Genomic DNA, 25,511 nt, shown 5'->3' with positions numbered 1-25,511 from the left:
TATAATTGAACCAGAGTTAAGAGTTGAAGATGGCACCTACTAGGCTGCAGTTGTAGCAGCCCAGGTAAGAAGTGCTCACTCTTCCTCAAGTCAGTTCCAGAAGCTCCTAGGAGATTTTATATATATATTAAATATGTAAAGTATTACCTTCACAGTAAAATGCTCTTGTGTGTTCTGTATGAATATCCTAGAGTAGTGGAACTCAATGGAGGAACAGCCCTGACTCATAGACCCCACATTAAGTTTTCTGAACATTTAATTAGCATTTCTATATGCATTGCACTACCATTTGTCCACTTCTGTGTAACTTCACTATCACCATCAGGAAGGTCAAACTGGGCTTTCTCAACACTTACATACCTTGTCATTCTGAAAGTAAGTCCAGACCACTTGCAAGCCTGTTGTTGGCCTAGCTACAGCCCATTATTCCTGGCCTGCTGTTTTTCTTAGCTTAGTTATACAAACTAGCATATCTCTGCCTGAGAATCTCAGGCTCCTGGCTGTTGCTGTTCCCAAGTCTCTACTGAATTCTCTATGAGATGAGACCAACTGCATATAACAACGTATGTCCAGATCTCTTAAAGTATAGTACATTTCTGGTAAGTCTTTGGTTTTTGAAACAGGCTGGCCTTGAACTCAAGATCCTCCTCCTCAGCTTCCTGGATTTCAAGTAAATGTTTTAGTCACTACACCCAGATCTAAGTTTTAATGAACAATGGTCTTTTTAAATAAACACAATTAGGAAGCAAACGACAAAACATTAAAAGTTGTTCTCTGGCCGGGCGGTGGTGGCTCATGCCTTTAATCCCAGCACTTGGGAGGCAGAGGCAGGCGGATTTCTGAGTTCGAGGCCAGCCTGGTCTACAGAGTGAGTTCCAGGACAGCCCGGGCTATACAGAGAAACCCTGTCTCGAAAAACAAAAAACAAACAAAAAAAAAAGGTTGTTCTCCACTGCTCTATGACATATTCCTGCACCTGTTTCTTGAAGGAATTAATACTACTTTACCCATCTGCCTCTGTCTACAATTAAATTTACTTATTTATTTTGGTTTCTTGAGACAGGGTTTCAAAACTTAGTCTTGGATGCCTCTTGGGCTCGATCTGTAGACCAGGGTGGCCTCGAACACAGATTCACTTGCTTTTGTCTGGGATTAAAGATGTGCACCACTACCACCAGCTAAACTGAAATATGTGTAATTGACCTTCTAAATCCTGGGGCTGTAAAAGTAACTGGAAATTCATCTTAGCATTTCTCAAGTCATCTGGTTGGTTTTTTGTTTTATATCTAGTTCAGCAGGCTTCCCTGAGTCTGTTCTGAGGAGTAAGTAACATCTTTAACTAAACACATGACCTGAAGGGTCATGACTGACTAAGTCATATCTGACTCTTGGCCGGTGGCCTGTAAATTGATTATGCACATAACGCGTTGGGGCCTCCACTCGGCCTTTTTAGGCCATTCCTCAGGCCACCCTCTTCGGATAGTGAGAACCGATCTTATAAAGTCCTCATTGGCAGGAAAGTAGGGTACACATTTGAACAGAACAGGCCTCCATCCCAGCGTCAACCCTCCACTCTGCCTTCTACGGCCCTAAATAAGCAGCCTGCACGCTTCTTGCAGAAGACCGCGCAAAGTACATGTGAGAAGCCTCTACACCATCACGGGTTTCCATAGACTTCGGTCCCCTCGTGATCTATAGTCAGAAGTGAAATTATGGTGACGAATGCTTTTAATCGCAGCATTTCTGCGAGCTCAAAGAGGCAGGTCTCCAGCATAAGGCCAATTTGGGGGTATACAGTTAAGACTCAAAAAAGGAAAAACACAGGTTAGAAAAGGCTTCAAAAATTATAACTAGCAGCCTGGCACGGTGACTCGCGTTGGGCGTTTTGCCTGGAGGGTCCGCTGAATTCCAGAGAAACATCTCCATCAACAAAAGGAGGCACAGCTACAGAGCAGGCTTTCTGGACTTGGCCGCAGTTTTCACCCTCAGCCCCTACCAGTCAAGGACTCTGCCGCCCGGCTCCGCTGGCCTCGGGATGGCACCCAGTCTGGGTGGCTCAGGAGCCGGCACTCGCTCTCCAGATGAGAAATAACAACTCAGGGCGGCGCGCCCATTACACCAAAGGAGGAAGCGCGCCGTGTTCGACTCAGGACCCCGGTGTGCTGCCCGCGCTACTGCCCGGCTGCGCTCGCATGAATGAGGACCCCAGCTGCCTCCGAGGCCGCCTGAGGGTGCGGTCCTGGCCGCGTTCCGGTCCGGTCGTTTGGAAACGGGAGGCCCCACACTGCGCGCGCAGCCCGCCTGGTCTTCCCACGGCCGGGCGGAGGAGGCCTGAGGCAGGCGCGGCTCCGGCAGCGAGGCGAGCGGACAGCTAAGGGCCCGAGGCGAGCGCGGCGCGGGCTGTGGCTGCGGCGGCCGCGCTCAAGGCCTCGGCGCCGGCGGTGGCGATGCTGTGGCAGCGGCTGGCAGTGGTGGAGTGGGCGGCCCTGGCCTGGGAGCTCCTGGGCGCGTCCGTGCTGCTCATCGCCGTGCGCTGGCTGGTCCGGCGGCTGGAGAAGCGGCCGCGGGACGTGAACCGTTGCGGGACACTCTCTTCTCCGCCCGGCGCGTCTGAAGCGGTGGCCGCTCAGCCAGGTAAGGCAGCGTTAGTCGTGGGAGGAAAGCCTCACTCTCCCCGCCCCCTGGATGCGGTAGGACCCTGTCGCAACCAGAGTCCATTGGCGAGTGTTTTGGGAACTCCTGATAAGAACTCACAGCCCTCCACCTCCCTACACTATAATCCCATGTTTACGAGGTATGTGTTCTTGAGAAGCCACTTTTCACTAACACTTTCTCTTAAATCTAGTTCGCAGTGGAAGATGAATAGTAATATCCCCCCGGCCCCCAGATATTCTAGAAGGAAAATGACATTTTAAACCGTTGACTAAACCTTAGAACTTTAGAGAAAAGCCAACCCTAACAAGATCTTATGAATAACTGAGGCTCCATTTGCTACTGGGAACTTAAACGCAATTTTTTTTTGTTTTGTTTTGTTTTTCGAGACAGGGTTTCTCTATGTATCCCTGGCTGTCCTGGAACTCACTCTGTAGACCAGGCTGGCCTCGAACTCAGAAATCCACCTGCCTCTGCCTCCCAAGTGCTGGGATTAAAGGCGTGCGCCACCACCACCCTGCGCAATTTCATTTTTAATTATTTAAAATAATTACCACCGACGTACCTATCAACCCTTTCTTAGTAGTCATTGGTTTCTTGGGTTTTTGTTTTGTTTTTGTTTTTGTTTTGTTGTTGTTGTTTTGTTTTTTTGGGGGGGAGGCTTTTTGCTCAAGAAATGGGAACAGGAAGTTCAGGGTCGTGCTGGTTATTTTACATGGCTGTGGAGAGATGAGATGTTTGTGTCGTGACAATAGGGCCAATACCCTGTCTTTTGTGTTTTCCATTCTTTTGCCCCCCTAAGAAAATAGCACAGAGTCTTATTGCAACTTGATGTGCCATGGCTGGATGATGGGGATGTCGAGGAAAGGGGAGAAGAGGGAAGGCAAACTGTGGTCAGGATGTAAAACAAACATTTGAATTTTAAAAAGGAAGTGGCTAGTCTCTGACTTGGGAATACACACACACACACCTGTACATGCAATTGTAGGAAAGCACAAAGCAGTGAAGGCATCTTTAATAAGTATAGTGCGCGCTAGTCCGTTTAATCAGAGAACACTGTACCAAGAGAGAATGTCACAGTGAAAATGATCCAGACACTGAAGGAGAGCAGTGCATGTGGCTAATAGTGTATAGAGCCAAACACCAGTGTCGGCGGCATCCCGTTTCACTAAAAAATTCTTTCCAGTTTTTAATCTTTCATTTTGAAATCACCTATGCATATACCTATTAGGTTGACTAAGATTTAAAAATACTGATGTTTGCAAAAGTCTGCAGATGCTGAGAAGATGCCTCTCCTGCATTGTTGATGTGTCTGTTAATGGAGATTAGTCTAGCAGTGTCTCAAGGAAGTTAAGCCTTCCCTGTCCTAGAGAAATAAGCTTTGGTCCTAGAGAAATGAAACTTACTTGTTTAATGTTGTTGCTATGTACCTTAGGCTGGCCTTAAACTCATGATCCTCCTGCCTTAAGGGCTAGGATTACAAAAATATGCAGCATGCTGGCTTTGAAAATTTATTGTCTGACCCAGGATAGTTGGCTGGCTGGCTGGATAGGTGAATGGATGGATGATGGGTAGATGGATGGATGGGGTGGATGTGGTATGCTGGTATAATCTTGTACATCGAGACTCAAAAAAGGATAGAACCTACATTGATTAGCAAGTCAAGTCCGCTCATTGAATTGTTATATGAAGTCAGTTTCCTGTTTTTGATGATGTGCTATCATTATAAAAAGTGTCGACCTTTAGGGGAAGCTGATGGCCAATTTGAACTCTCCAGAGTTTACAATTTCTGAGTCTACAAATTATTTCAAAATAAAAAGGTAAAGGAAGTCTATATACTATTGGCTTAGATTCTCTAGATCTTTCTATACTCCATAATTACACCACAAGTATGGCGAGGAAATTAACAGTGGCAGAACACTGTTGTCTAATCTACAGACCTAATTCAACCTCTCATATCTCTATCAATCTATTTGTCTTTCTAAGACTGCAAAGGTTGTGCTAACATTTCGAGTTCCAATAGTGAGTTATTGCCCTCACCTGTTTTGTTAATAGAGGCTTTCTGGAGAGCAGCTGTGGCCTCTTTTTGTCAGAGGTGGCTGCCCTTGAATGTCTGAGGGGGTTTTGTTCTTGCTGTTGTTTGTTTTTAATTTTAATTAAGTTTCCAGTGTGCTATTACTTATTCTGAGGACTAATAAGCCTGTGTTCCTCAACAGTTCAATAGCTGTAGCAGACATTTATGGGTATTATGCCAGTGTCAGACCCAGTGGTACAGAATTTATGTTCATTATTTTATCTGAGTCTCATTATAACAAAAGAATGGACCTATTATTATTTCCATTCTGTAGGTGAGAAAACTCGGGCTTGGGGTTTCAATAATTATCCTAAGGTTGAAGGTAGTGATGTATAAAGTCCTGTTTATGTGTTAAGTTGCAGGGACAAATCTTCTTTGAACAACTAAAGTTAAAAGCATAGCTTTAGAATAAGAATACAGAGTATCTAAGGTAGGATCCTGTGAGGAAACTGAGCACTCTTAAGCATGTGCTTAACTACTGAGCACCAGACCTGTGGTTCACGTTGATGCTTGCTTTCTTGACCTTAGGTGAGGTGACAATGGATGCCATGTTGGCTCGACTGAAACTCTTGAATCCAGATGACCTTAGAAAAGAAGTTATGAAAGCTGGATTGAAATGTGGACCCATTACATCAACAACAAGATTTATTTTTGAGAAGAAATTAGCGCAGGCCTTACTAGAACAAGGTGGATTGCTGACTTCCTCTCTTCCCAAGCACAGCGAGGTGACTCCCATGGCATTTATTCAGGGCACCTCAAGGACTCCTGCATCTGTGGACGGGAAAGAAACTCAGCAGGCCTGTTTTTCTGAAGACAAAGATTTTGGTTACAGTGTGGGCTTGAACCCTCCAGAAGAGGAAGCAGTAACATCCAGTGCCCACCAGATACCCTTCAGTGCCTCTACCAGGAATGACAACCACAAGGCTGGAGTGACAGCTACTAAGGAGCCACTGCTGTACTATGGAGTGTGTCCAGTATATGAGGATGGCCTTGTGAGACACGGTAACATGCTGTGTAGTCTCTCCCTACACAAACTTGGAATCTATAATCTTACCACCCAAGATTAATTTTATTATTCATATTTGTTACCCTCTGATTCTCTGATTCTTCCTTTTTTTTTTTTTAGTTCTAAGGAATACTTTTTTTAATTACTAGGAAAATGGATTCTGTCAGATAGATGTGACTTACAAATAATTGGCTCACTTCCATTTGTTAGTAACTGCTGGTTAATCATCTTCCTTCTCCCTCTTAAATTCATTACAACCAAAGCAGCTTTCAGGTTAACAATATAATATGTACCAATTATGTAAATGTACCAATTGTGCAACTGTAATTTTGTACAAGGAATTGTCCATTTTGGGCTAGAAATCTATTTTAGTTGGTAGAGCATTTGTCAGGCATGCATGGAGCTCTGTATTCAATCCCCAGAGCCATACAAACCTGGAGTGGTGGCACATAACTATTACTCCAGCACTCGGATAGATGCTGGCATGTAGAAATTCTATCTCTTAAAAAAAAGAAAGAAAGAAGAGACTTGTAATTAATTGTATTTTAGTAAGGATTATACTATGTGCCTAGGCCTGGATCTTGCTGTATGGCCTAGGGTGGGCTTCAAATCTCAACCCTGCTGACTTTTCCTTATGACTTGTTGAGACAACAGGAATAAGCCTGCCGGGTGGTGGTGATGCACGCCTTTAATCCCAGCACTTGGGAGGCAGAGGCAGGTGGATTTCTGAGTTCGAGGCCAGCCTGGTCTACAGAGTGAGTTCTGGGACAGCCAGGGCTACACAGAGAAACCCTGTCTCAAAAAAACAAAAAAAAGAGGAATAAGCCATTGTATCTGATCCAACAATTTTTTAAGTTTGAATTTTTTTTTTTTGGGGGGGTAGTTTTGAGACAGGGTTTCTCTGTGTATCCCTGGCTGTCCTGGAACTCACTCTGTAGACTAGGCTGGCCTCAAACTCAGAAATCCTCCTGCCTCTGCCTCCCAGGTGCTGGGATTAAAGGCATGCGCCACCACTGCCCGGTTGAATTTTTTATTTATATCTTTAATCCACTTAAAATTCATTTTTAGTAAGTTATGTACTTTTTATCAGACTTCTCATGAATTTACCACATTTTGTAAGTTACTGTACCTTTGGATATGAAATTAACACATAGGTATGTATGTATCATTGCTTGCTTATATACATACACACACATTGTCAAGTGTATTCATGTGAATTTTTGGATAGCCAAGGACCTCTTTAAAATAAAAAATGGAAAGTAGGTGGAGTGATGGCTCAGTGGTTAAGGGCACTTGATAATCTTGCATATCCCAGCTCACATGTTAGATGGTTCATAACCTACATATGACTCCAGCTCTAAGGGATTCTCAGATTCTCTTTAGGCCTCCAGGGTATTCACACACACATTATATACATACAGTTATAAAAAAAACACACAGACCTAAAAAACATCTTCATAAAAGATTGAAAGTCTGAACTGTGAACATGAGAGAGGGAAACCAAGAGACTTGTTAACAAATGTAAATTGACTGCTGAACGCTGGGTACAATTAATACACGGTTCAGCCTGTTCCTCTCTTAATTTTCCCTCGGTGCTTTCTTACCCAGATAGGATCCATGTTTACGAAGATAAAAAGGAAGCTTTACAAGCTGTCAAATTGATCAAAGGGTCCCGGTTTAAAGCTTTTCCAACAAGAGAAGATGCTGAGAAATTTGCTAGAGGGATATGTGATTACTTACCTTCTCCCAGCAAAACCATGTCCTTACTGTCTCCTGTGAAGGCAGTGCCCCTCTGTGGCAGTGAGGGGTTGAAAGGTAAGGGATTCTGTACCTCTTACCTTGTCATTACTGTCAGTTTCCTCTCTTGTTCTCTTCCTGATGTTTGACAGGCACCTCGATTTCTTCATCTATGAGATAAATCTGGTGTAGGAGGAGGTATGGAGCTGAGGTTTCCTACAATAGAACAACCAAAGAGAAAGGGGATGGGGGCTGCCCTGGGAAGGTCTGAAGGCATAGGGGTGGATGGAGTCTGGTGCTAGTAGACCCTGAAGCTGATGAGCCAAGTCTTGGCATATGGACCACAGAAGCAGCAAAGGGAGCACTTCCATCTTCTTGGGGCTCTCACTATAGTTTGAGTTGTGGTATTTTGTTGCTGACAATCTATAACCCCATCTGAAGGTACACCTACTTCTAGGATGTGCAAGAATCGTCTCCCTATAGGAGCTAGGAATCTGACTGTGCCCTCTGTGTGACTCAAAACCAGAGGCCTATTTGGAGAGACTTGACTTTGATTCACATCCTTTGTAGGAAAAGTCTCTTCAGTTGTTTGAGGTGGACCTCTGGCCTTCTACTCTTCCCTTACTCGGATTTCTCTCCTTTCAGTTTGGGAAAGTGCCTCTGCAGGAAATTGTTTTACGAAACTTTCAGGTTTTGATTAAACCCTTAAAAGTTGTATGTGGAACTCTTTTTCTGTAAAGGAGTATTACAGTTGGGTTTTTTGAGACAAGGTCTCAATCATGTTAATCCATGCTGGCCTTGAACTTGCAGTCCTCCTATCTCAACTCCTTGAATACTGGGATTATAAGTTATAGATTATAGGATACAGATTATATTATTATATTACATTAGTTTATATTATGTTAATGATGTATATTATTATAGATACAGATTGTAGGTTATATCTTCCTGACTTATCTTCAAAGTGCACTAAATGGCCAGACATGGTAGTGTATGCCCTTAATGCCAGCACTCAGCAGGCACATGTAGGTAGATCTAAGTCAGGTCAGCCTAGGCTACATAGTGAGATCTTCTCAAAAAAGAAAGTACACAAAATGCTGTCTTTCTCTCCGTCTTCAGCTGTCTGATTGTATTTGGCACTGCATTAGTGCTGTGCTCCGTGTCATTTCACTTCCTACATGTCACTCCCAAGAGCTGCTCATCCTCTGTTGAGAGGCTACAGACCTCACAGTAGACTAAGTAAGAAGAAAGTTTTTGTCAAATTAAGTGTTCTTCAATTCTGTCTCTTGATAGCAGATGGCTTGTGCCTGTCTGAATCAGAAACAGTAAACAAAGAACGAGCAAACAGTTATAAAAGCCCTCGTACACAGGACCTTACTGCCCAGCTGCGGAAAGCTGTTGAAAAGGGCGAAGAACGCACTTTTTCTGATCTGATCTGGAGTAATCCTCGCTATCTAATTGGTTCTGGGGACAACCCAACCATTGTACAAGTACGTATGCTTCTAACATCACTCCTGGTCACTTTGTTCCTGATCAGTGACAGTGTTTTAACAAACGTGAAGCTCAGCATGTGGTCTTCTTTCAGGAAGGATGTAGGTACAATGTCATGCATGTGGCTGCCAAAGAGAATCAGGCTTCTGTGTGCCAGCTGACGTTAGAGACCCTGGAGAACCCTGAATTTATGCGTCTGATGTACCCAGATGATAACATGGACATGCTTCAGAAGCGAATCCTCTACATTGTCGACCTGTATCTTAATACTCCTGATAAAGTGGTAAGTATTCCTCATTAGTCTGTCTGATAAAGGTTTGGGTTCCTGATATGTGAGAGTACTTCTTTTTCTTTCTTTTTCTGTGTTACATCAGCATGCAAGACTTAGGAATACTAGGAAGACAAGAACACTCATTGACTTAGAAAGATGTTTATGAGGTGTTATATAACAAGACTTATCTTGGGGAGACACAGCACACACATTGAGAACTCCCATGTGGGGAACTCATGACAGACCAAAGTACAGATACCACCAAAGCCCAACTTAGTGTTAGGAATATGGATGAGAGGTTACTTACAGGAACAGAAATGACCTAAAGACAGTTGCATCACCAGGGCCCACCCTAGCATGGGTGACAGTTTAACTGGGAACTTGGAACATAGCCTGCAGGCAGCTCAACAGATTAGAAGAGTATTCTTTTCAGGTGCCTCAGTTGATCTGACCCTTTTCTAGGCAGCTGGTCTGTCTTAATATTCCATGGCTGTGAAGAGACACTGTGACCACAGCAGCTCTTGTAAAGGGAAGCATTTAATTAGGGCGTGCGGTACATTCAAAGGTTTAGTTCATTGAGTTAAGACCCCAAAGCCCACCCCCAGTGACACATTTCCTCCGAGTAACAATCAAGCATTCAAATCCATGAGCCTGTGAGGACCATTCCTATTCAAATCACCACATTCCATTTGGGCCACAAAGCAAAAATTCATTAGTCCAACTTCAAAAGGCTCTATAGTCTATAATCTCAACACTGTTTGAAAATCAACAGCTGTTGATTTCCTAACAGTTGTTAGAATCATACTGATATCAAAGCTTCAGATCTGTAACTCCGTTCACCTTCATCCACAGCAACACACTTCTGTCTCTTGGATTGCTTCCATACCTGGTTTGCAGCTTTGCTTGGCAGGTATCCCTTGTCTCTGGCGTCTCCAACATCTTGGGGTCTCCAAATCAACCTAGGCTTCACCTTCACAGTTTCATGAGATGGCCCCTCTGGGCCTCCATGCAGGGTCATTCCTGACATGGCAGCAGCTTAGCAGTAGAGGGAGAATCTACTACACTTTCTTATGTCCTTGACTCTAAGGCCAGAAGCATGTGGCCAAAGCTCCCCTATTCTTCTGCTTGCTGTGGCTGGAACATGGCCTCAAATTCATTTCCACCAGCTTTCGGGTTTTGTTTTGTTATTTGTTTGTTCAGTTTTTTGTTTTGATTAGGGTTTTTTGTTTTTGTTTTTTCAAGACAGGGTTGGCCAACTTTCTGGTTTTGATAGTTTCTTTCACTGGCTAAGCTTGGCTACTTTAGAACTTGCCCTGTAGATCAGGCTGGCTCTGCCTCCTGAGTGCTGGGATTAAAACTTAGAAATCCTTTTCATAAGTTGGAAGTTTAGTGGATGCCCAGAGAGTCACCACTCCCTTTATTATATTTAGGACCAGGCTTTTCTTTAAATTGTTTATCTCCTTGGACACTGGACTTAGCTCTGTTACACTTCTGGTGTTCCTTTTCTCCTCAAACTGCATTTTGTATTTTTTCTTGCCTCCTTTTCTATATAGTTCTGCATAAAAGTCACCATTAATAACAAGACAGCACCAAATAGGCTGCCCGGAAATATCCTGTGCCATGTTCATTAATCCAAAACTCATTTTACCCTCAGGCAAATTTTTCAGACAAGGGTGAAAGCAGCCCCCCAACCTTTTCTTTCTTTCTTTCTTTTTTCTAAACATCAAAAGAATGGTTTATAGGACACATATGAATATTCTTCCCTTCTGAAATTTGTTCAGCTGGGCCCCTCAGCAACACTGTCTCCCATGCTCCTGATAGCATGTCCCATTAAGCCCCACTTAAAGTGTCCAATTGGTTTTCTTTTCCAGAGTCCGAAAACGTTCCTTATTCATCCACAAAGCATAGTCAGGGGTGTTGGTGGCGCACACCTTTAATCCTAGCACTAGGGAGGCCAAGGCACGTAAATCTCTATTAGTTTGAGGCCAGCCTGGTCTACAGAGTTGAGTTCCACAAAAGCCAGGACTATACAGATAAAACCTGTCTCAAAAAAACAAAAACAAAAGGTCAGGCCTACAGTCATATCACAGCAATACTCAAGTCTTTGGTGGTACCAGCTTCTGTCTTAGTCAGTGTTCTATTGCTATGAAGAGATATGGTTACCATGGCAGCTCTTATAAAGGAAGGCATTTAATTGGGGCTTGTTTACAGTTCAGAGGTTTTTAGTCCATTGTCATGGCAGGGAATGTGGCCACATGCAAGTAGATGTGGTGCTGGAGAAATAGTATAAGAATTCTACATTGGGACAACAGGCAACAAGAAGAGAGAGCCACTGGGTCTCGGTGGAGCTTCTGAAGCCCCTATAGCCCACCCCTAGTGACAGACTTCCTCCAACAAGGCCATACCTACTCCAACATTGCCACACCTAATAGTACTACTCCCTAGTGACCAAGCATTTAAATCTATGAACCTATGAGGACCATTCCTATTCAAACTACCATATGCTCTGTCAAAGAGTCTTTGCAGCTCAGCTTCCTTCAGTATGAGCAGTACTCTTTGTTTTTATTGTTTACTTTGGCAGGGAGGAACCTAATAAATATAGTCAATTTCAGGGACTTCCTGAAGCTATTTTGAGTTATTTTCCTTCCTGTTTAAAGAGCTTCATTAAAGGATGGAAAATGTCAGTCTCAGAGGAAACTTACAGAACAGGGAGGGCAGGGGCATGTAGCTTAATAGGTAGAGTGCCTGCCTAGTTGTCAACTAGTCCTAATTAGATTGCCAGCAGCATAGAAAACTCTATGGTGATAAATGCTTATCATTCCAGCACTTGGGAGGTAGAGGCAAGAGGAGTAGAAGCTTGAGGTCACCCTTGGGCACCCAGTGAGTTTAAGGCAAATCTGTGCTATGTGAGACTAGTTAAAACAAGCCAGCCAACCCATGGCTCAGCCAGTTGAGAGCACTGGCTATTCTTCCAGTTGACCACTCACAAACATCTAACTCTGCTTCCAGGGCATCTGACTCCTCCTGACTTCCCTGGGCACCAGGAACACATGTTGCACACAGACATACTTGCAGACAAAACAACCATACACATAAAATGAGATAATTAAGATAACAAAAAAACCCCAATAAATTTGTGGTTATAAAAGTAACACTCACTGATGAAGAGATCTCACAGGTAGTGAGTAGACATACAGTCAGAAAGCAGCTAGATGGAGGATTCTATGTGGTGGCTAGCCTTCTGTCAAGAGACATCAGCTAGGCTGTGACTAGAAAGAATGCCAAAATACAGAAGGTACAAAACCTTGTTAAGAGTGTGTAGTTGGCATATGTAAGGCTCTGTTTGATCTCTCGAACCACTAAGAAAGAAACATTAGTGAGTTGGCTCAACAGGGAAAGGAGCTTGTCCCCGCAAACCTACAACCTTGGGTTAATCTCTGAGACCTATATAGTTAAAGTTAAAAGTCAGTTCCTACAAGTTGTCCTCTGACCTTGAAGCACCTGAACACACACAGTTTGTATAATTAATAAATAAATAAATAAATAAATAAATAAATAAAAATTTTAGAAACTGATTTCTGAAGACTTTTCAAAAGTATAGCTTTTAGTTGTTGTATAAGCCTTAAATAAGGGTTTGAGACACAGGAATTTATTTTATATGAAGGAGAATTCAATGACAGGCTAGAGCCAAGAACTAAACTCTCAGAAATCTGGGAGTTTAGAAGACTGGGAAAGAATAAAAGAAAGCACTAGGGAGACTGAGGCAGGTGGACTGTTAGTTGAAGGCCAACCTGGTCTACAAAAATGATAAGAAAGGAGTAAAATTTTACAATTTTACTTTGATATATATTTTTATAAGTGATTTCAGCTAGCCTAAAACTCATGTACACCCAGTGCTGGGAACTGAACCGAGGATCTCAAATAGGCTAGACAAGCCCTCTACCACTGAGCCCACAGTTTTAGTTTCTTTTAAAAAGTGGTAATTTGTAGGTTTCATTGTTGTTATTTTGTTTTTATTTGAAAGTTATTGTTTGTCTGTTGTTTCTAACATATTTCTGTTATAATTACCTAGGGGCTCAGAAGATTGATCCCAATAGCTGCAAAAATACACCTGTCTCAAACAATAAATAGGAAAAGAAATTAGAGATAACTTACAATAGAAGTAAGTTGTAAAACTAAAGAGAAATGTAGTCAACCAAACAAAATTATAGAAACAGATTTTTTAAAAAAATAGGAATAAAGTCAAATTTCTCCTACCACACCCTCAAACAACCCCCTGATATCAGAACTGTGTGGGGGATGGCAGTTGGATGTTCTCCAGCTCAGCTCTGGTGATACTGAGATTCCTACACAATCAGGGCTTAGTCACAAAGGATGAGCCTCACCTTACATAGTAACCATATGCCCAGTTTGTCCTACTTATGCTTTGACATCTGAAAGGTTCAAGCTCCATCTTGCCCAGCCAACTTACTCAACTTTTAGAACACTGGTTCCCTGATTATAGACTGGGTCCCAAATTATTAAAGTTAAGGTTGACTGTATTCTTTGATCGTAAGTGCCTCCTTGAATCTGGGCACTTAACACCAAATGAAGAGTGACAGATATTAGTGTGCCAGGCTCAGGGCCTAGCAAGCAGTGACTGTATGCTAGCATCCCAGGTACTTTTGCCAACAGTAAAAGCAGTATCTTTTTTATTTCTGAGGCCTTTTTTGTCTTTTGGGGTGTTCAATTTTGAGACAGAGACTTTTTTTTAATTATTTTATTTTTATGTACAATAGTGCTTTGCCTGCATGTATGTCTTCTGCAGAATATTTGATCACACCGTGAACCCTGAGATTGTGTTATTTACTGGAAAAACATGTTTCTAGTTGTGATGTGGCTCACCCTTAGTATACACCTTTAATCCCTACAATGAAGGTAAAGTCAGTTTGTAGAAGGATGCCCATGTTTAAAATTGATGTCTAGTTGAGTGGTAGACAAAGTGATAAATCAGAAAGATTTGACAAAATAGTATATGCACAACTCTCATGAGAAGAGAGAGGAAAGGGAAGCTACTTCAGGGGTAGTGCAAAGGAAGGGCCAAACAGAGAGGAGGAAACAGTTTAACCAGGTGATTTTTACAGGCAGGTTGAAGAGAGAACAAGCTAGACACAGGTGATAACAAATGAGCCAGAGAATGAGAAGGAGCCAGCAGACTGGAACAGATGGCTAGAGTTAGTGTGAGATCAAGCAGAGCTGTTCAAGAAAGGTGGGGGTTGGGGCGGTGAGAGAATCAGTTAATGCAGGGGTTGGGGGGGTGTTTTGAGCCAGAATAGAGGCTAGGGGACTAGGCCTAGGTGAGCAGATTGCCATGTGAGTCCTAGGAATTGAACCTGGGACCTCTGGTAGATGAGCCAGTGCTCTTAACCACTGAGCAATCTTATGTAATCCAGGCTGGCCTCAAACTTACTGTGTAGCTAAGAATGACCTTCAATTCCTGACCCTTCTACATTCACTTGTCAAGTGTTATCACGAAGGTCTGAGTCTTTGTTACTTATTGTTAATTTTTTAAAAAAATTTCCAGATATCAGGTGGCAGATGCAGGCAAGATCTGAGTTTAAGGCTACCATGGTCTACATAGGGAGTTACAAGCTAGCTAGGGCTACATAGTGAGACCCTGCCTCAAAACACGATTTTTATTATGTATTTATTTAGTGTGTGTGCCTGGGAGTGAGGGGGGTGTAGATTCACAGAATACAGTTCTCTTTTTTCCACCCCGGGATTAAACTCAGGTTGTCAGGCTTGGTGGACTTTGTTATAAATCAGTGGTTCTCCACCATGGATGGACCTAGGCCCCCTTACAGCTTGATCTTCATGTGAGACCTCTAACAGCAACGGCTTAGGCCAACTCTGACTGTTGCCTGCCTTTGAATCCCTTTCCCCTAACTTGACAGCCTTGTCTAGCCTCGGTAGAAGATGCACCCATTCCAACTACAACTTGATATGCCAAGGCTGGTTGATATCCATGGGAGGTCTCTCCTCCTCTGAAGAGAAAGGGAGGGGGGCATAGGGGAAAGGGAGAGGAAGGGAAAGGGAGTGACTGGGAGGAGGGGATCATTGGTTCTCAACCTGTGGGTCGCAACTCCTTTGCGGGTAAAATGACCCTTTTACAGGGGTTGCCTAAGACCATTGGTATTTACATTATGCTTCGTAACAGCACCAAAATTATAGTTAATGAAGTAGCAACAAAAATAATTTTATGGGGGTTGGGAGTCACCACAACATGAGGAACTGTATTAAAGGGTTGCAGGCTTAAGAAGGTTGAGAACCACTGTTTTAAGTAAACACCTACTTTCACCGTTTCATGTTAATAATTTAAGTAATTATGTTTCTTCTACATCTTTCCTAGGGCTTTGATACACCATTGCATTTTGCTTGCAAATTTGGAAATGTGGATGTAGTCAATGTGCTTTCTTCGCACCCTTTGATTGTGAAAAACTCAAAGAATAAATATGGTAAAACACCTGAAGAGGTAAGTAACGTTTTAATGGTAGTTACTGTCTTGTGTTAGAAATTGAAATATATAAATATGCATTCTGTGACTGTAGCTAGTGGAATCACAAGTAACTTGAGCTGTGTTTGCCTTGTGGGGCTGACTGCTGAGTATGATGTACTCTGAAACCAGTGTATTTGTGGAGCCAGGAGGGAATGAGCTAACCTAGTCTTGCTGATTTTATTTTTCTGAAACTGGTCATCAGTTATTCTGAACAACTCATTCTTACCATGTTCCTTCTAAACACATAAGCCAACCAAGTTGAGAGAGAAAGCAGGCAGTGGTCATGATGATGGCTACGGGCAGTGATGGTAGCAGTGGTCATGATGGTTTTGGTGGTGGTAGTGATGGTGATAATGTGTGAAGCAGCCGATTGCTGTAAAGCAGATAGGGAGCAGCCCACATACATACATACTGTTGCACTCAAGCAAAGTGAAGCAAGCCTGTGACAGAAAGACAGACCTGGAACTAACAAGAACCAAAGTGCTAATTTAAGGATCAGGCATTATATGCTGCTAGCTGACCTAGATCTACTACTTTCAGAACTAAAACCTAAAGTACATTCTTCTAGTAGGAGTATCTTCCCAAGGGTCAGGCCCCTTCTTTAACTATTACAACATTTAATAGCATTCAGATACCCCAGTTCGTAGAAAACTTCCCTAACATACACAAGGCCTTTGTATTCGGGAATGGAGGAAGAAAGAAAAAAGAAAACCATAAAATTTTACTACAGAGGGATATAGTTTTATTATATTTTTATAAAATGATTTTTGATAACCAGCCTAAAATTGTATATATGACTGTTTTGTGTCATATATACAATGTTGGGTATAGCACCTAGTGTCTTAAATATGCTAAAAAAGCCTTCTAAAACTGAGTGAACAATTTTGGTTTGCTTCACAAAATGGTAACTTGCCAGGATTTTGTTGTTGTTTTGATTTTATTTGAAAGTAATTGCTTTTCTGTTGTTTCTAACATATTATTACTATTATAATTGCACAGGAGCTCAGAAAGTTGATTCTAGTAGCTGCAAAAATACATCTATGTTCTATATGAGGTAGTAGCACTGTTTGAAGTCAGATACCCAACAGCAAAAATGTGTGTAGACAAAAATGTGTGTAGAGAGTGTGTACTTTTAGACTGTAAAACTCCTTCAGATGAGACATTGTAGCGTGTTCCTGTATTCAGACTTGATATAATTGTTTTAATTATTTACTTTTATTTTATGTGCATTAGTGTTTACCCACATGTCTGTATGATGCAGTATGTCTGTGTGCAGGAGTCAGATCCCCTGGAAATGTAGTTACAGACAGTTGTAAGTTGCCATGTGAGTGTTGGGAATTGAACCCAGGTCCTATGGAAGAACAGCCAGTGTTCTTAACTGCTGAGCCATCTTTTTAGCTCCCTAATATACTTTTAAGGTTTTTTTTTTTCCTTGCACAAGATAGGAAGCTAAAGTTGTGTGTAGAAAAAAGATAAAATTTACCATATTGCTAGAGTCTGCTTTCTTGCCCTGTTCCAATGAGTGTTTTCAGTGAGTGATCTTATTGAATAGGCTGTGGTGTTGAGCACGGGTTTTCTTTTTAGTTTGTTTTTTTTGTTGTTGTTTTTTTGTTTTTGGGGTTTGTTTTTTTTTTTTGGTTGTTTTTTTTTTTTTTTTTTTGGTTTTTTCGAGACAGGGTTTCTCTGTGTAGTTGTGGCTGTCCTGGAACTCACTCTGTAGACCAGGCTAGCCTCAAACTCTCAAACTCAGAAATCCGCCTGCCTCTGCCTCCCAAGTGCTGGGATTAAAGGCGTGCACCACCACTGCCCGGCTAGTTTATTTATTTTTGTGTGTAGGTGTGATTTTTGCCTCCATATATGTCTGCACTACATGTATGCCTTGTGCCTGTGGAGGCTAGGAAAGGGTCTCAGATCCACTGAAACTGGAATTGCAGTCAGTTGTAAAATGCCATGTCAATGCTAGAAATTGAACCCAAGTCCTCTGAAAGATCATCCAGTGGTCTTAACCAATGAATCATCATCTCTCTACCCCCCCAGCACAGGTTTTCTGAGTGTTAGTTTTGTGAAATTTTCATTAAGATAATGCTAGGGTTGGAGAAACAAGCTCAGTGGTTAAGAACACTTGCTGGGATGGTGTCGCACACCTTTAATCCCAGCACTCAGGAGACAGAAGCAGGTGTACTTCTGAATTTGAGGACAGCTAGGACTACACAGAGAAACCCTGTCTTGAAAAACCAAACAAAACCAAACAAAAAAGAACATGTACTGTTCCCAGCACCCAGGTTGGATGACTCACAGCTGCCTGCAACTCCAGCTCCAAGGGAACCAACACCTTCTTCTGACCTCTGGGACATCTGCACTTACACCACACTTATACACAACATAGACTCATACACATAATAAATAATACAAATTTTAAAGATAATATCCTATTTTACTAAGTTTAAAGTAAAAAAAATTATTTGTTAGGAAATGTAATTTAGTAATATTTAGAATACTCATTTTGTCTGTTTTGTTTAAATAGGTAATTTGTGAAAGAAGCAAAAACAAATCTGTAGAACTGAAAGAAAGGATTAGAGAATACTTAATGGGTGAGTTGTGGGCTCAATGTATGAATGGACCTGGGGCAGTACAGCAGAGATTGATCTGCTTTCCCAAGTTCTGAAACAGTAGTGCTATGAATGCCCTCAGAGCCTTTTGAAATTATCCATTGTTTTTCTTAGATACTATACCCTTGCCTGATTTCATACAACTTGTTCTTGTTCTAATTTTAGGCCTCTTTTACTTGATTGCTGCTCAGGGACTCACTCCATTTCTGAAGCAGGTTTCTCTGATCATTTCTCACTAGGGAGGGCTGAAGCCCAGAGCTCCTTGTTTAGTTATTTAGCTTTTGTTTTTGGCTTGTTTCAAGAAGGTTGTATTTTGGTCTGTCTCCCTCTTTTGCCCCTATGAGGCTGTCTAGCCCAGCTTAACCTTTCAAACTGAGGACCCAATCAGGACCATTATCCTGCTGGGTTGTGGATGGATGATATTCGTTCATACTCATTTTCTCTCTCCTTGCTATCTCTTTCTTCCCCTCCTCTCTTTCTCTCCTACACTTTCTTCTCCCTTCTTTATCTTCAGTCCCTCTCTTTTCCTCTTTGGTATCCACCAGAGAAAACTGCTTGGACATGGGTTTAAGCCAGTGGAAAGTCTTAGCCTGCCAACAACTTCATTAGGTGTTCAGGATCCCAGTATATCCATGAGTCTTTCTCAGGGTGACCTTTTAAAGCACAAAATCCATATCTCTGGTCAACATTTCAGTTAGCAAGTACAGTTAGCCAGAAGTGGAAGGAACTATAGAAGCAAAAAAGCAAGGTTAGTATATTTAGAGACTATGGACTTGGATGGATTGCTCATTGCCTTCATTTTGGCAGGTGGTGCTGTCTATATGCTGAGTTTTATGGCCTGAATAGTACTTCCATTAATTGTGCTCCTAATTGTGGCTGCTGTGCTTCTGGTCTGTGGGTATGTTAGTTTCAAGAGGGACTGTCCTACTGTGTTGTTTTCAGTGGATCTCAGAAGATATGTTGATACTTTTCCCTTTGTCTCTACCCATGGACCCAGTTTGTTGTTTCTGCTGACAAAGTAAAATTGAAGTTTTCTGGCCTCTGTTTTGACTTCTTTTCTTTCTTAGGTATATAGCCATGGTCATGGCTTAGCACAGTGTCTCTGGGTATTTTCTCAAATCAGAGTTTCTGTAGCCTGTATATCTGACATTTGTAGAATTGGGTACTAACTGTCTTAGTTAGGGTTTCCAATGCTGTAAAGAGATACACCATGACCAAGACATCTTTTACAAAGGAAAACATTTAATTGGAGCTGGCTTACAGATTCTGAAGTTCAGTCCATTCGGAAGCATGGTAGCATCCATGCAGGCATGGCGCTCGAGGAAGAGCTGAGAGTTCTACATCTTGTTCCGAGGCAAACAGAAGACTATTTTTAGGTAGTTAGGAGGGTCTCAAAACCCAACCCTAGAGTGACACATTTCCTCCAACAAGGCCACACCTCATAGTAGTGCCACTGCCTGGGTCAAGCATATTCAAACCATCACAGACTCCCAATCTAAGATTATCTGGATTTTTAATTGTACTCTGATCTCTTGTAGTCCTTTCTGCCTATGCACCCATGAATCCCAGTGTATGGTGGAGGTGGTAGAGGTGTCTTTTGGGCTAGTTGTCATTTGCTGGAGATTCCAGCTGTGTTACAGAACACAATTAATCTAAACTGCCAGAAATACCTTAAAATGTAATTATTTACAGTTTGTGGTGAGACTTTGCTTATTTGTAATCATATAATTTGATCACTGCCAAGATCTGATCACCTAACTTTTTTCTGGGATTAGCATGGTACTTCTGCAACCATGTTCCTTTTTGTTACTCAGCCTTGTGGAATTTTACATACCTTCCCTGTTTCTTGCTGAGGGTCATAAAACCCAAGGCAAGAGCTTCAGTGTTTGTCTTGTGGCTGTTTTCACATTCTAGACTTAATGCTCCAGGGAGCATGCTGCAGAATTGACTACAGTACTGCATGCTGCTCAGTCATCCAGAAGATACCCAAACTTATATAAATAGAGGGAGAGAACACATAACTGTTTGTTTGTTTGTTTATATTCTATGTACATTGGTGTTTTACCTGCATATATGGCTGTATGAGGGTGTCAGATCTTGGAGTTACAGTTATAAGCTGCCATGTGGGTGCTGGGAATTGAACCCAGGTCCTCTGGAAAAGCAGTCAGTGTTCTTAACTGCCGAGATGTCTCTCTAGCCCCCAATATACAACATTTTAAGGAAATGAATAGGATATGAAAGCTAGACATAAGACCACTGAGGCCACAAATCCAGTTTTGTCATTGCAGTATTGTTGTCTTCTTCAAAGTACTGGGGATTAAATTCATGTCCTCAAGCATGCTGGACAGCTCTACCTTTGATCTATCTCACAGCCCTTTATATACAAGTTTTAACATCTTGCAGTGGTAAAGTATATTTCTGGAACATTCTAATATGCAAAGCCCTAGGTTCGATCCTCAGCATGTGCACATACATACTCATACACACATACACATTCCAAATTTTTAAAGGACTTGAATATTCAAAAGAAGGTAAGCCATATTTTATGAATAGCTAGGTTATACATGAGTTTTGTTGTATGTATACTTTCCAAAAAACAGCTATTATTTCAAAATCCATGAAAGGGGAAGGGGATAGAAATCTGTCATTCGGCCGGGTGGTGGTGGCACACACCTTTAATCCCAGCACTTGGGAGGGAGAAGCAGGGGGATTTCTGAGTTCGAGGCCAGCCTGGTCTACAGAGCGAGTTCCAGGACAGCCTGGGCTACACAGAGAAACCCTGTCTCGAAAAACAAAACAAAACAAAACAAAACAAAAATCTGTCATTCATGAAAATCTCATAGGTATGTGGTATCAGTCACAATCTCAGAATATAAAATGTTAAATACATTTCCCTGGTTGATTTGTCTGTTTTGAGGCAGGGTCACACTATATATTCTTGGCTGCCCAGGAACTCATTCTGTAGCCCAAGCTGGCCTTAAACTCAGAGATTAGCCTGCCTTTGCCTCCAGAGAGCTGGGATTAAAGGCATATGCCCAACCATTTTCCTATTTTTAAAAATTATTTTTATTGTATGTGCATGAGTGCTTTGTGTGCATATACATATGTGCATCAAGTACATGCCTGGTGCCCACAGAGAACAGAAGAGGGTGTTGGATTCTGTGCAACTGGACGACTACAGAGAAGGTAGGTAGAATTAGAGGAACCAAGCCCTGGCACCCTGCCCAAGCAGCAAATTCTCTAACTGCTGAGCTCTACCTCCATCACCCCCTTTGGTCGTTTTTTTATATAGAATCTCATGTAGCCTAAGATGCTCTCAAACTCACTAAACTCAGGTTGACCTTGATTTCTGATCTTCTTACCTTGTCCTCTCGAGAACTGGGATTCTAGATATAAGCCACCATACTCAGTTTTATTAATCCTCAGTATCAAACCTGGGGCCTTATGTACATTATAGACAAATAATAAATGTTAAAGATATATTTTAATGATGTGGGGTTTTGGTCTGTTTCTTTGTTTTTTGGCTTTTGTTGTTTTTTTAAGGTAGGCTCTATGTTAACACTCTTTAAGTAAAAAAAAAAGATATAAAAGCTATTATAAGCACTTGAAATGAAAAATGCCCAGGAAATTGTGAGCAGCATGACATGCTGATATTCTAGCACACTTCTACAAGAATGAGAAATGGAATCAGCGTAGAAGGAAGTGTGACCTCTGTGTGCTAAGCTCGTTCTCTGTCCTAATCAGATTCATGGCTCCAGTCTTACAGCTTTGTTGGGTGTCTGCTTACCTCTTCTCTCATTTCTTTTTTATTTATTTCTTTAATGTTTTTTGTTTTGTTTATATTCAGTATGTTTCAGGACAGGAATTTGATGGTGTGTTTTATAGATGGATATAGAGAGAAGAGTTGAGAGGTGTGTGTGTGTGTGTATGTGTGTGTGTGTGTGTGTGTGTGTGTATGCATTTGTGCATGTAAGAGAGATATGGAGACCAGGAAAAAGAAAAGGTAGTTTGGCTTCAGAAGTTTTACCATAAAGTAAAGTTGCCTAGAAGTACTAACAGAGCAGATAATTTTTAAAGGCAAGAGAAGAATTATATGATGCCTTCTAGATTTGAAGTTTTGTGAAATAACATTGATAAACCATTGAACAAAACAGGAAACTGCAGATTGAGTAGAAGCAATATGGGGTAGCTTTGTTTGTTTGTTCATATGAGATAGGACTGAACCTTACTGACCTGTTTGTTTGCTGATAGTTCATCTTTTTTACAAACATTTACTCTTGGCAGCTCATGTATTGAAGAGTACCATAAGAATGCATCTTCATGTGTAATCTCAAAGCCTTGCAAGGTATATCATTGTCTCCATTATGCATACAGGGCTCAGAAATCAAAACCAAACAGAACCCTGCTTTAGTAGTAAAGAATGGAGAAGAGACTCACTTAGTAGTTGCTGACACAAATTGGTCTTGGACCCCAAGCCTATCTTATTCCTGGTCCTTTTTGTCACTGTTTTCCTTGATGTTCTCCTAGACCCTAACTCAGACCAAATAAAGCAGAAGCTTGTGGCTGACATTTATCTCCTATTCAGGTCACTACTATGTGCCACTTCTGAGAGCAGAAGACACTTCTCCTGTCATTGGGGAGCTGTGGTCCTCAGACCAGAAAGCTGAAGCCTCTAATGCTGACCACTGCAGAAGTAGCCCCAGAGATCCTGTGATGACACTGAGAGCGTTTGTGGGGCCTCTGAGTCCATCCAAAGTGAGTGGCCAGGAGACAAAGTTTTGGGAACTGTCTTGGCTGACTACATTTTAGGGTTTGATGCTCCAGTCTGTTGCTTTGTTTTGGTCATGGAGGCCAACTCCTGGAAGCCTGAGGTCATCTTTATCTGAGATCACCTCTTAATGAAGCCTTGGAGTGTTTGTTTTGTTATGTGGCCAGGGAAAGTGTATTCCGAAGCTCAGTCCTCTCAGCATATTAGTGTTTTCCTGGCCAAGTTCCTTCTGTTCTTTACCAGTCCATTGCACCTTAGGGAGCTCCACATTTGCAAATTCAAATTCCAGACTGAGCTTCCTACACATGAAACTCTTACGGCTTCCCCCATGTTCCTGAGTTCCTGTCATACGCCTGCTTAGTTGAGCTCTACTTACAAATGGTGGAATTGCTGGATCTACATGCTTTTATGCCAGATTTACAGCTGACAGCTTTCTCCAGTGAAATATCTCACTGTTGTATTATTTAAAACTTTCTAAATAAGATTGTCATGGTGGCACATGCTGTAATTCCAGCTTTTTGGGAGGTTGAAGCAGGCATATCAATTTGAAAATAAGATCTTGTCACAGAACAGCTTTTTAAATAATTTTCAGGAAAATTCCAGTAAGGATTACTCATGAGAGAGAGATGTCAGCTTTCCTTTTATATGTAAGGGGAAAGGGGATATGAACCAATGAGGTAGCAGATAGACAATACCTGTTGTCCTTAGGGTGAAGCTCCATACTTAGGCCATCCTGAGCAAGATTTGACCCTCAACATTAGGCAGTACAGAATGGCATCTCTTCTTTGTATCACTTTTCCTGGAGTTGTAAATAAATTTCTACCTAGGAAATGTCATACAACCAATGCCACCTTTCCCAGATCCCATGAGGTCATGTTCTCTCTTGGCTATATGTAGAAATGGATGCAGAATCTGTAAGGTGGTAGAAAGCCATTAAGTCTGTGGTGTTGGTAGTTCTAAGTCTCAGGTGAGCTGCATGAAGCATAGCCTATCTTGACACTTTTTCTTCCAGGCAGAAGATTTTCGAAAGCTCTGGAAAACTCCACCTCGAAAGAAAGCAGGCTTCTTCCACAGCATCAGAAAGTCTGACCCAGAACGAGGCATTGAGAGAGTTGGAAGGTATTCATAGGACCATGACTGCCAGGCTGAGCAAAGTGTGCTGTGTGGTTGTGGATAAATGATAAAAAAAATATATATTAATTATGAATACTGAAATGTAACAGTTTCCAGAAGGAATGAGAGCCTTTTTTCAAAGTATGTGCCCAGTTTGAACCTGCTACAGACCTCTAAAGTTTTACATACTTAGCCAAGGCAAGGACATACATTAGGAGGATTTGTGTTTTTTTTTATTTTTTGCTGTGAAGTTATGATTGTACACTGTGCTTCTTCTATGAGTAAGAGTTACTTGCTATGTCAGAGTAACTCCTCAAAGAACATGCAGGGTCTAACCACTGGGGGAGCATGAGAGAACGCCCCAAATTAGGGCAAAGTAAAATACCCAAAACAACAGTGGCCCATCTGTGTAGTTGGTTTTTTGTTTCATTTGTTTTTATTTTCCTGTTTTCTCAACTGTTGTGTTTTATTTCTTACAGGGAGCTAGCTCATGAGCTGGGGTATCCCTGGGTTGAATACTGGGAATTTCTGGGATGTTTTGTTGATCTGTCTTCCCAGGAAGGCTTGCAAAGACTAGAAGAATACCTTATCCAGAAGGAGTTAAGCAAAAAAGCTCAACAAGAAATAGATGAAAATGAAGGCTGCCTTCCAGAAAGAACCTCAGAGTTTGGTAAGTAGGTGCAGGTGTCTGTGGGTTTCTCTTTTCTTAATATGTTTTTACTGTAAAATCAGATCTTTTCCTAAAACTGACGTCAGAAAAATGTGCATACATTTGTGTTAAAACAAACAAGCAAACAAAAGCAAGGTATCACAGCAAGCTCTGTGTGTCTCGAGCACTTGTATGTATATGCAGGTATATGAACTGTGTTGTATGCATGGGATAGTATATGAGAATTCACAATCACAGCAAGCAACGTGTGTGTATCCTACATAAAAACTGTGGCATCCTTGCAAGGAGTCTGATACTTTGGGCTTTTTTTTACTGACCTAGATATGCTTTATATTTGAATGTATTGTACAATGTCAGAAAAAGAATAAAGAACATAGGTTTCAGAATACTGGGCACTATTTTTAAAGTCATTGGGTATGGCATGTCTTGAGTACAAAGCAAGTTAATGGAATGCTTGGAAAAGGTTAACATGAATACAAAAAAAAAAACCATACAATAGGTCATCATTCACTGTTGGGCCCCACGTTGGGCGCCATTCTGTTGGGGGCCAGCGGCCACAGTCAACCGGGTTCATCTGAAAGAGAG

At 41.7% G+C, this 25,511-nt stretch overlaps 1 protein-coding gene across 2 annotated transcripts in view; it reads left to right on the top strand.

Annotated features, from left to right (window-relative positions):
- The first annotated feature begins 2,447 nt into the window (after positions 1-2,447).
- The window catches only part of Ankle2 (ankyrin repeat and LEM domain containing 2), a 28,185-nt gene continuing 5,121 nt past the window's right edge, over positions 2,448-25,511 (top strand). Inside the window, exons 1-10 of one of the 2 annotated variants that reach the window (XM_028777394.1) lie at positions 2,448-2,634; positions 5,255-5,728; positions 7,341-7,547; positions 8,763-8,959; positions 9,055-9,243; positions 15,620-15,742; positions 18,291-18,357; positions 22,961-23,130; positions 24,156-24,262; positions 24,736-24,926. In XM_028777394.1, coding sequence (XP_028633227.1) covers positions 2,448-2,634; positions 5,255-5,728; positions 7,341-7,547; positions 8,763-8,959; positions 9,055-9,243; positions 15,620-15,742; positions 18,291-18,357; positions 22,961-23,130; positions 24,156-24,262; positions 24,736-24,926 — 1,912 coding nt within the window. The remainder of the gene's footprint in view (positions 2,635-5,254; positions 5,729-7,340; positions 7,548-8,762; positions 8,960-9,054; positions 9,244-15,619; positions 15,743-18,290; positions 18,358-22,960; positions 23,131-24,155; positions 24,263-24,735; positions 24,927-25,511) is intronic. The other variant, XM_028777395.1, reaches the window with a different exon arrangement.

Source organism: Grammomys surdaster, unplaced genomic scaffold (assembly GCF_004785775.1).
Source record: "Grammomys surdaster isolate TR1022 unplaced genomic scaffold, NIH_TR_1.0 309, whole genome shotgun sequence".
Classification (NCBI taxonomy): Eukaryota; Metazoa; Chordata; class Mammalia; order Rodentia; family Muridae; genus Grammomys; species Grammomys surdaster.
Note: the sequence above shows the minus strand (reverse complement) of the source record. Positions and strands in the feature narration are given on the sequence as shown.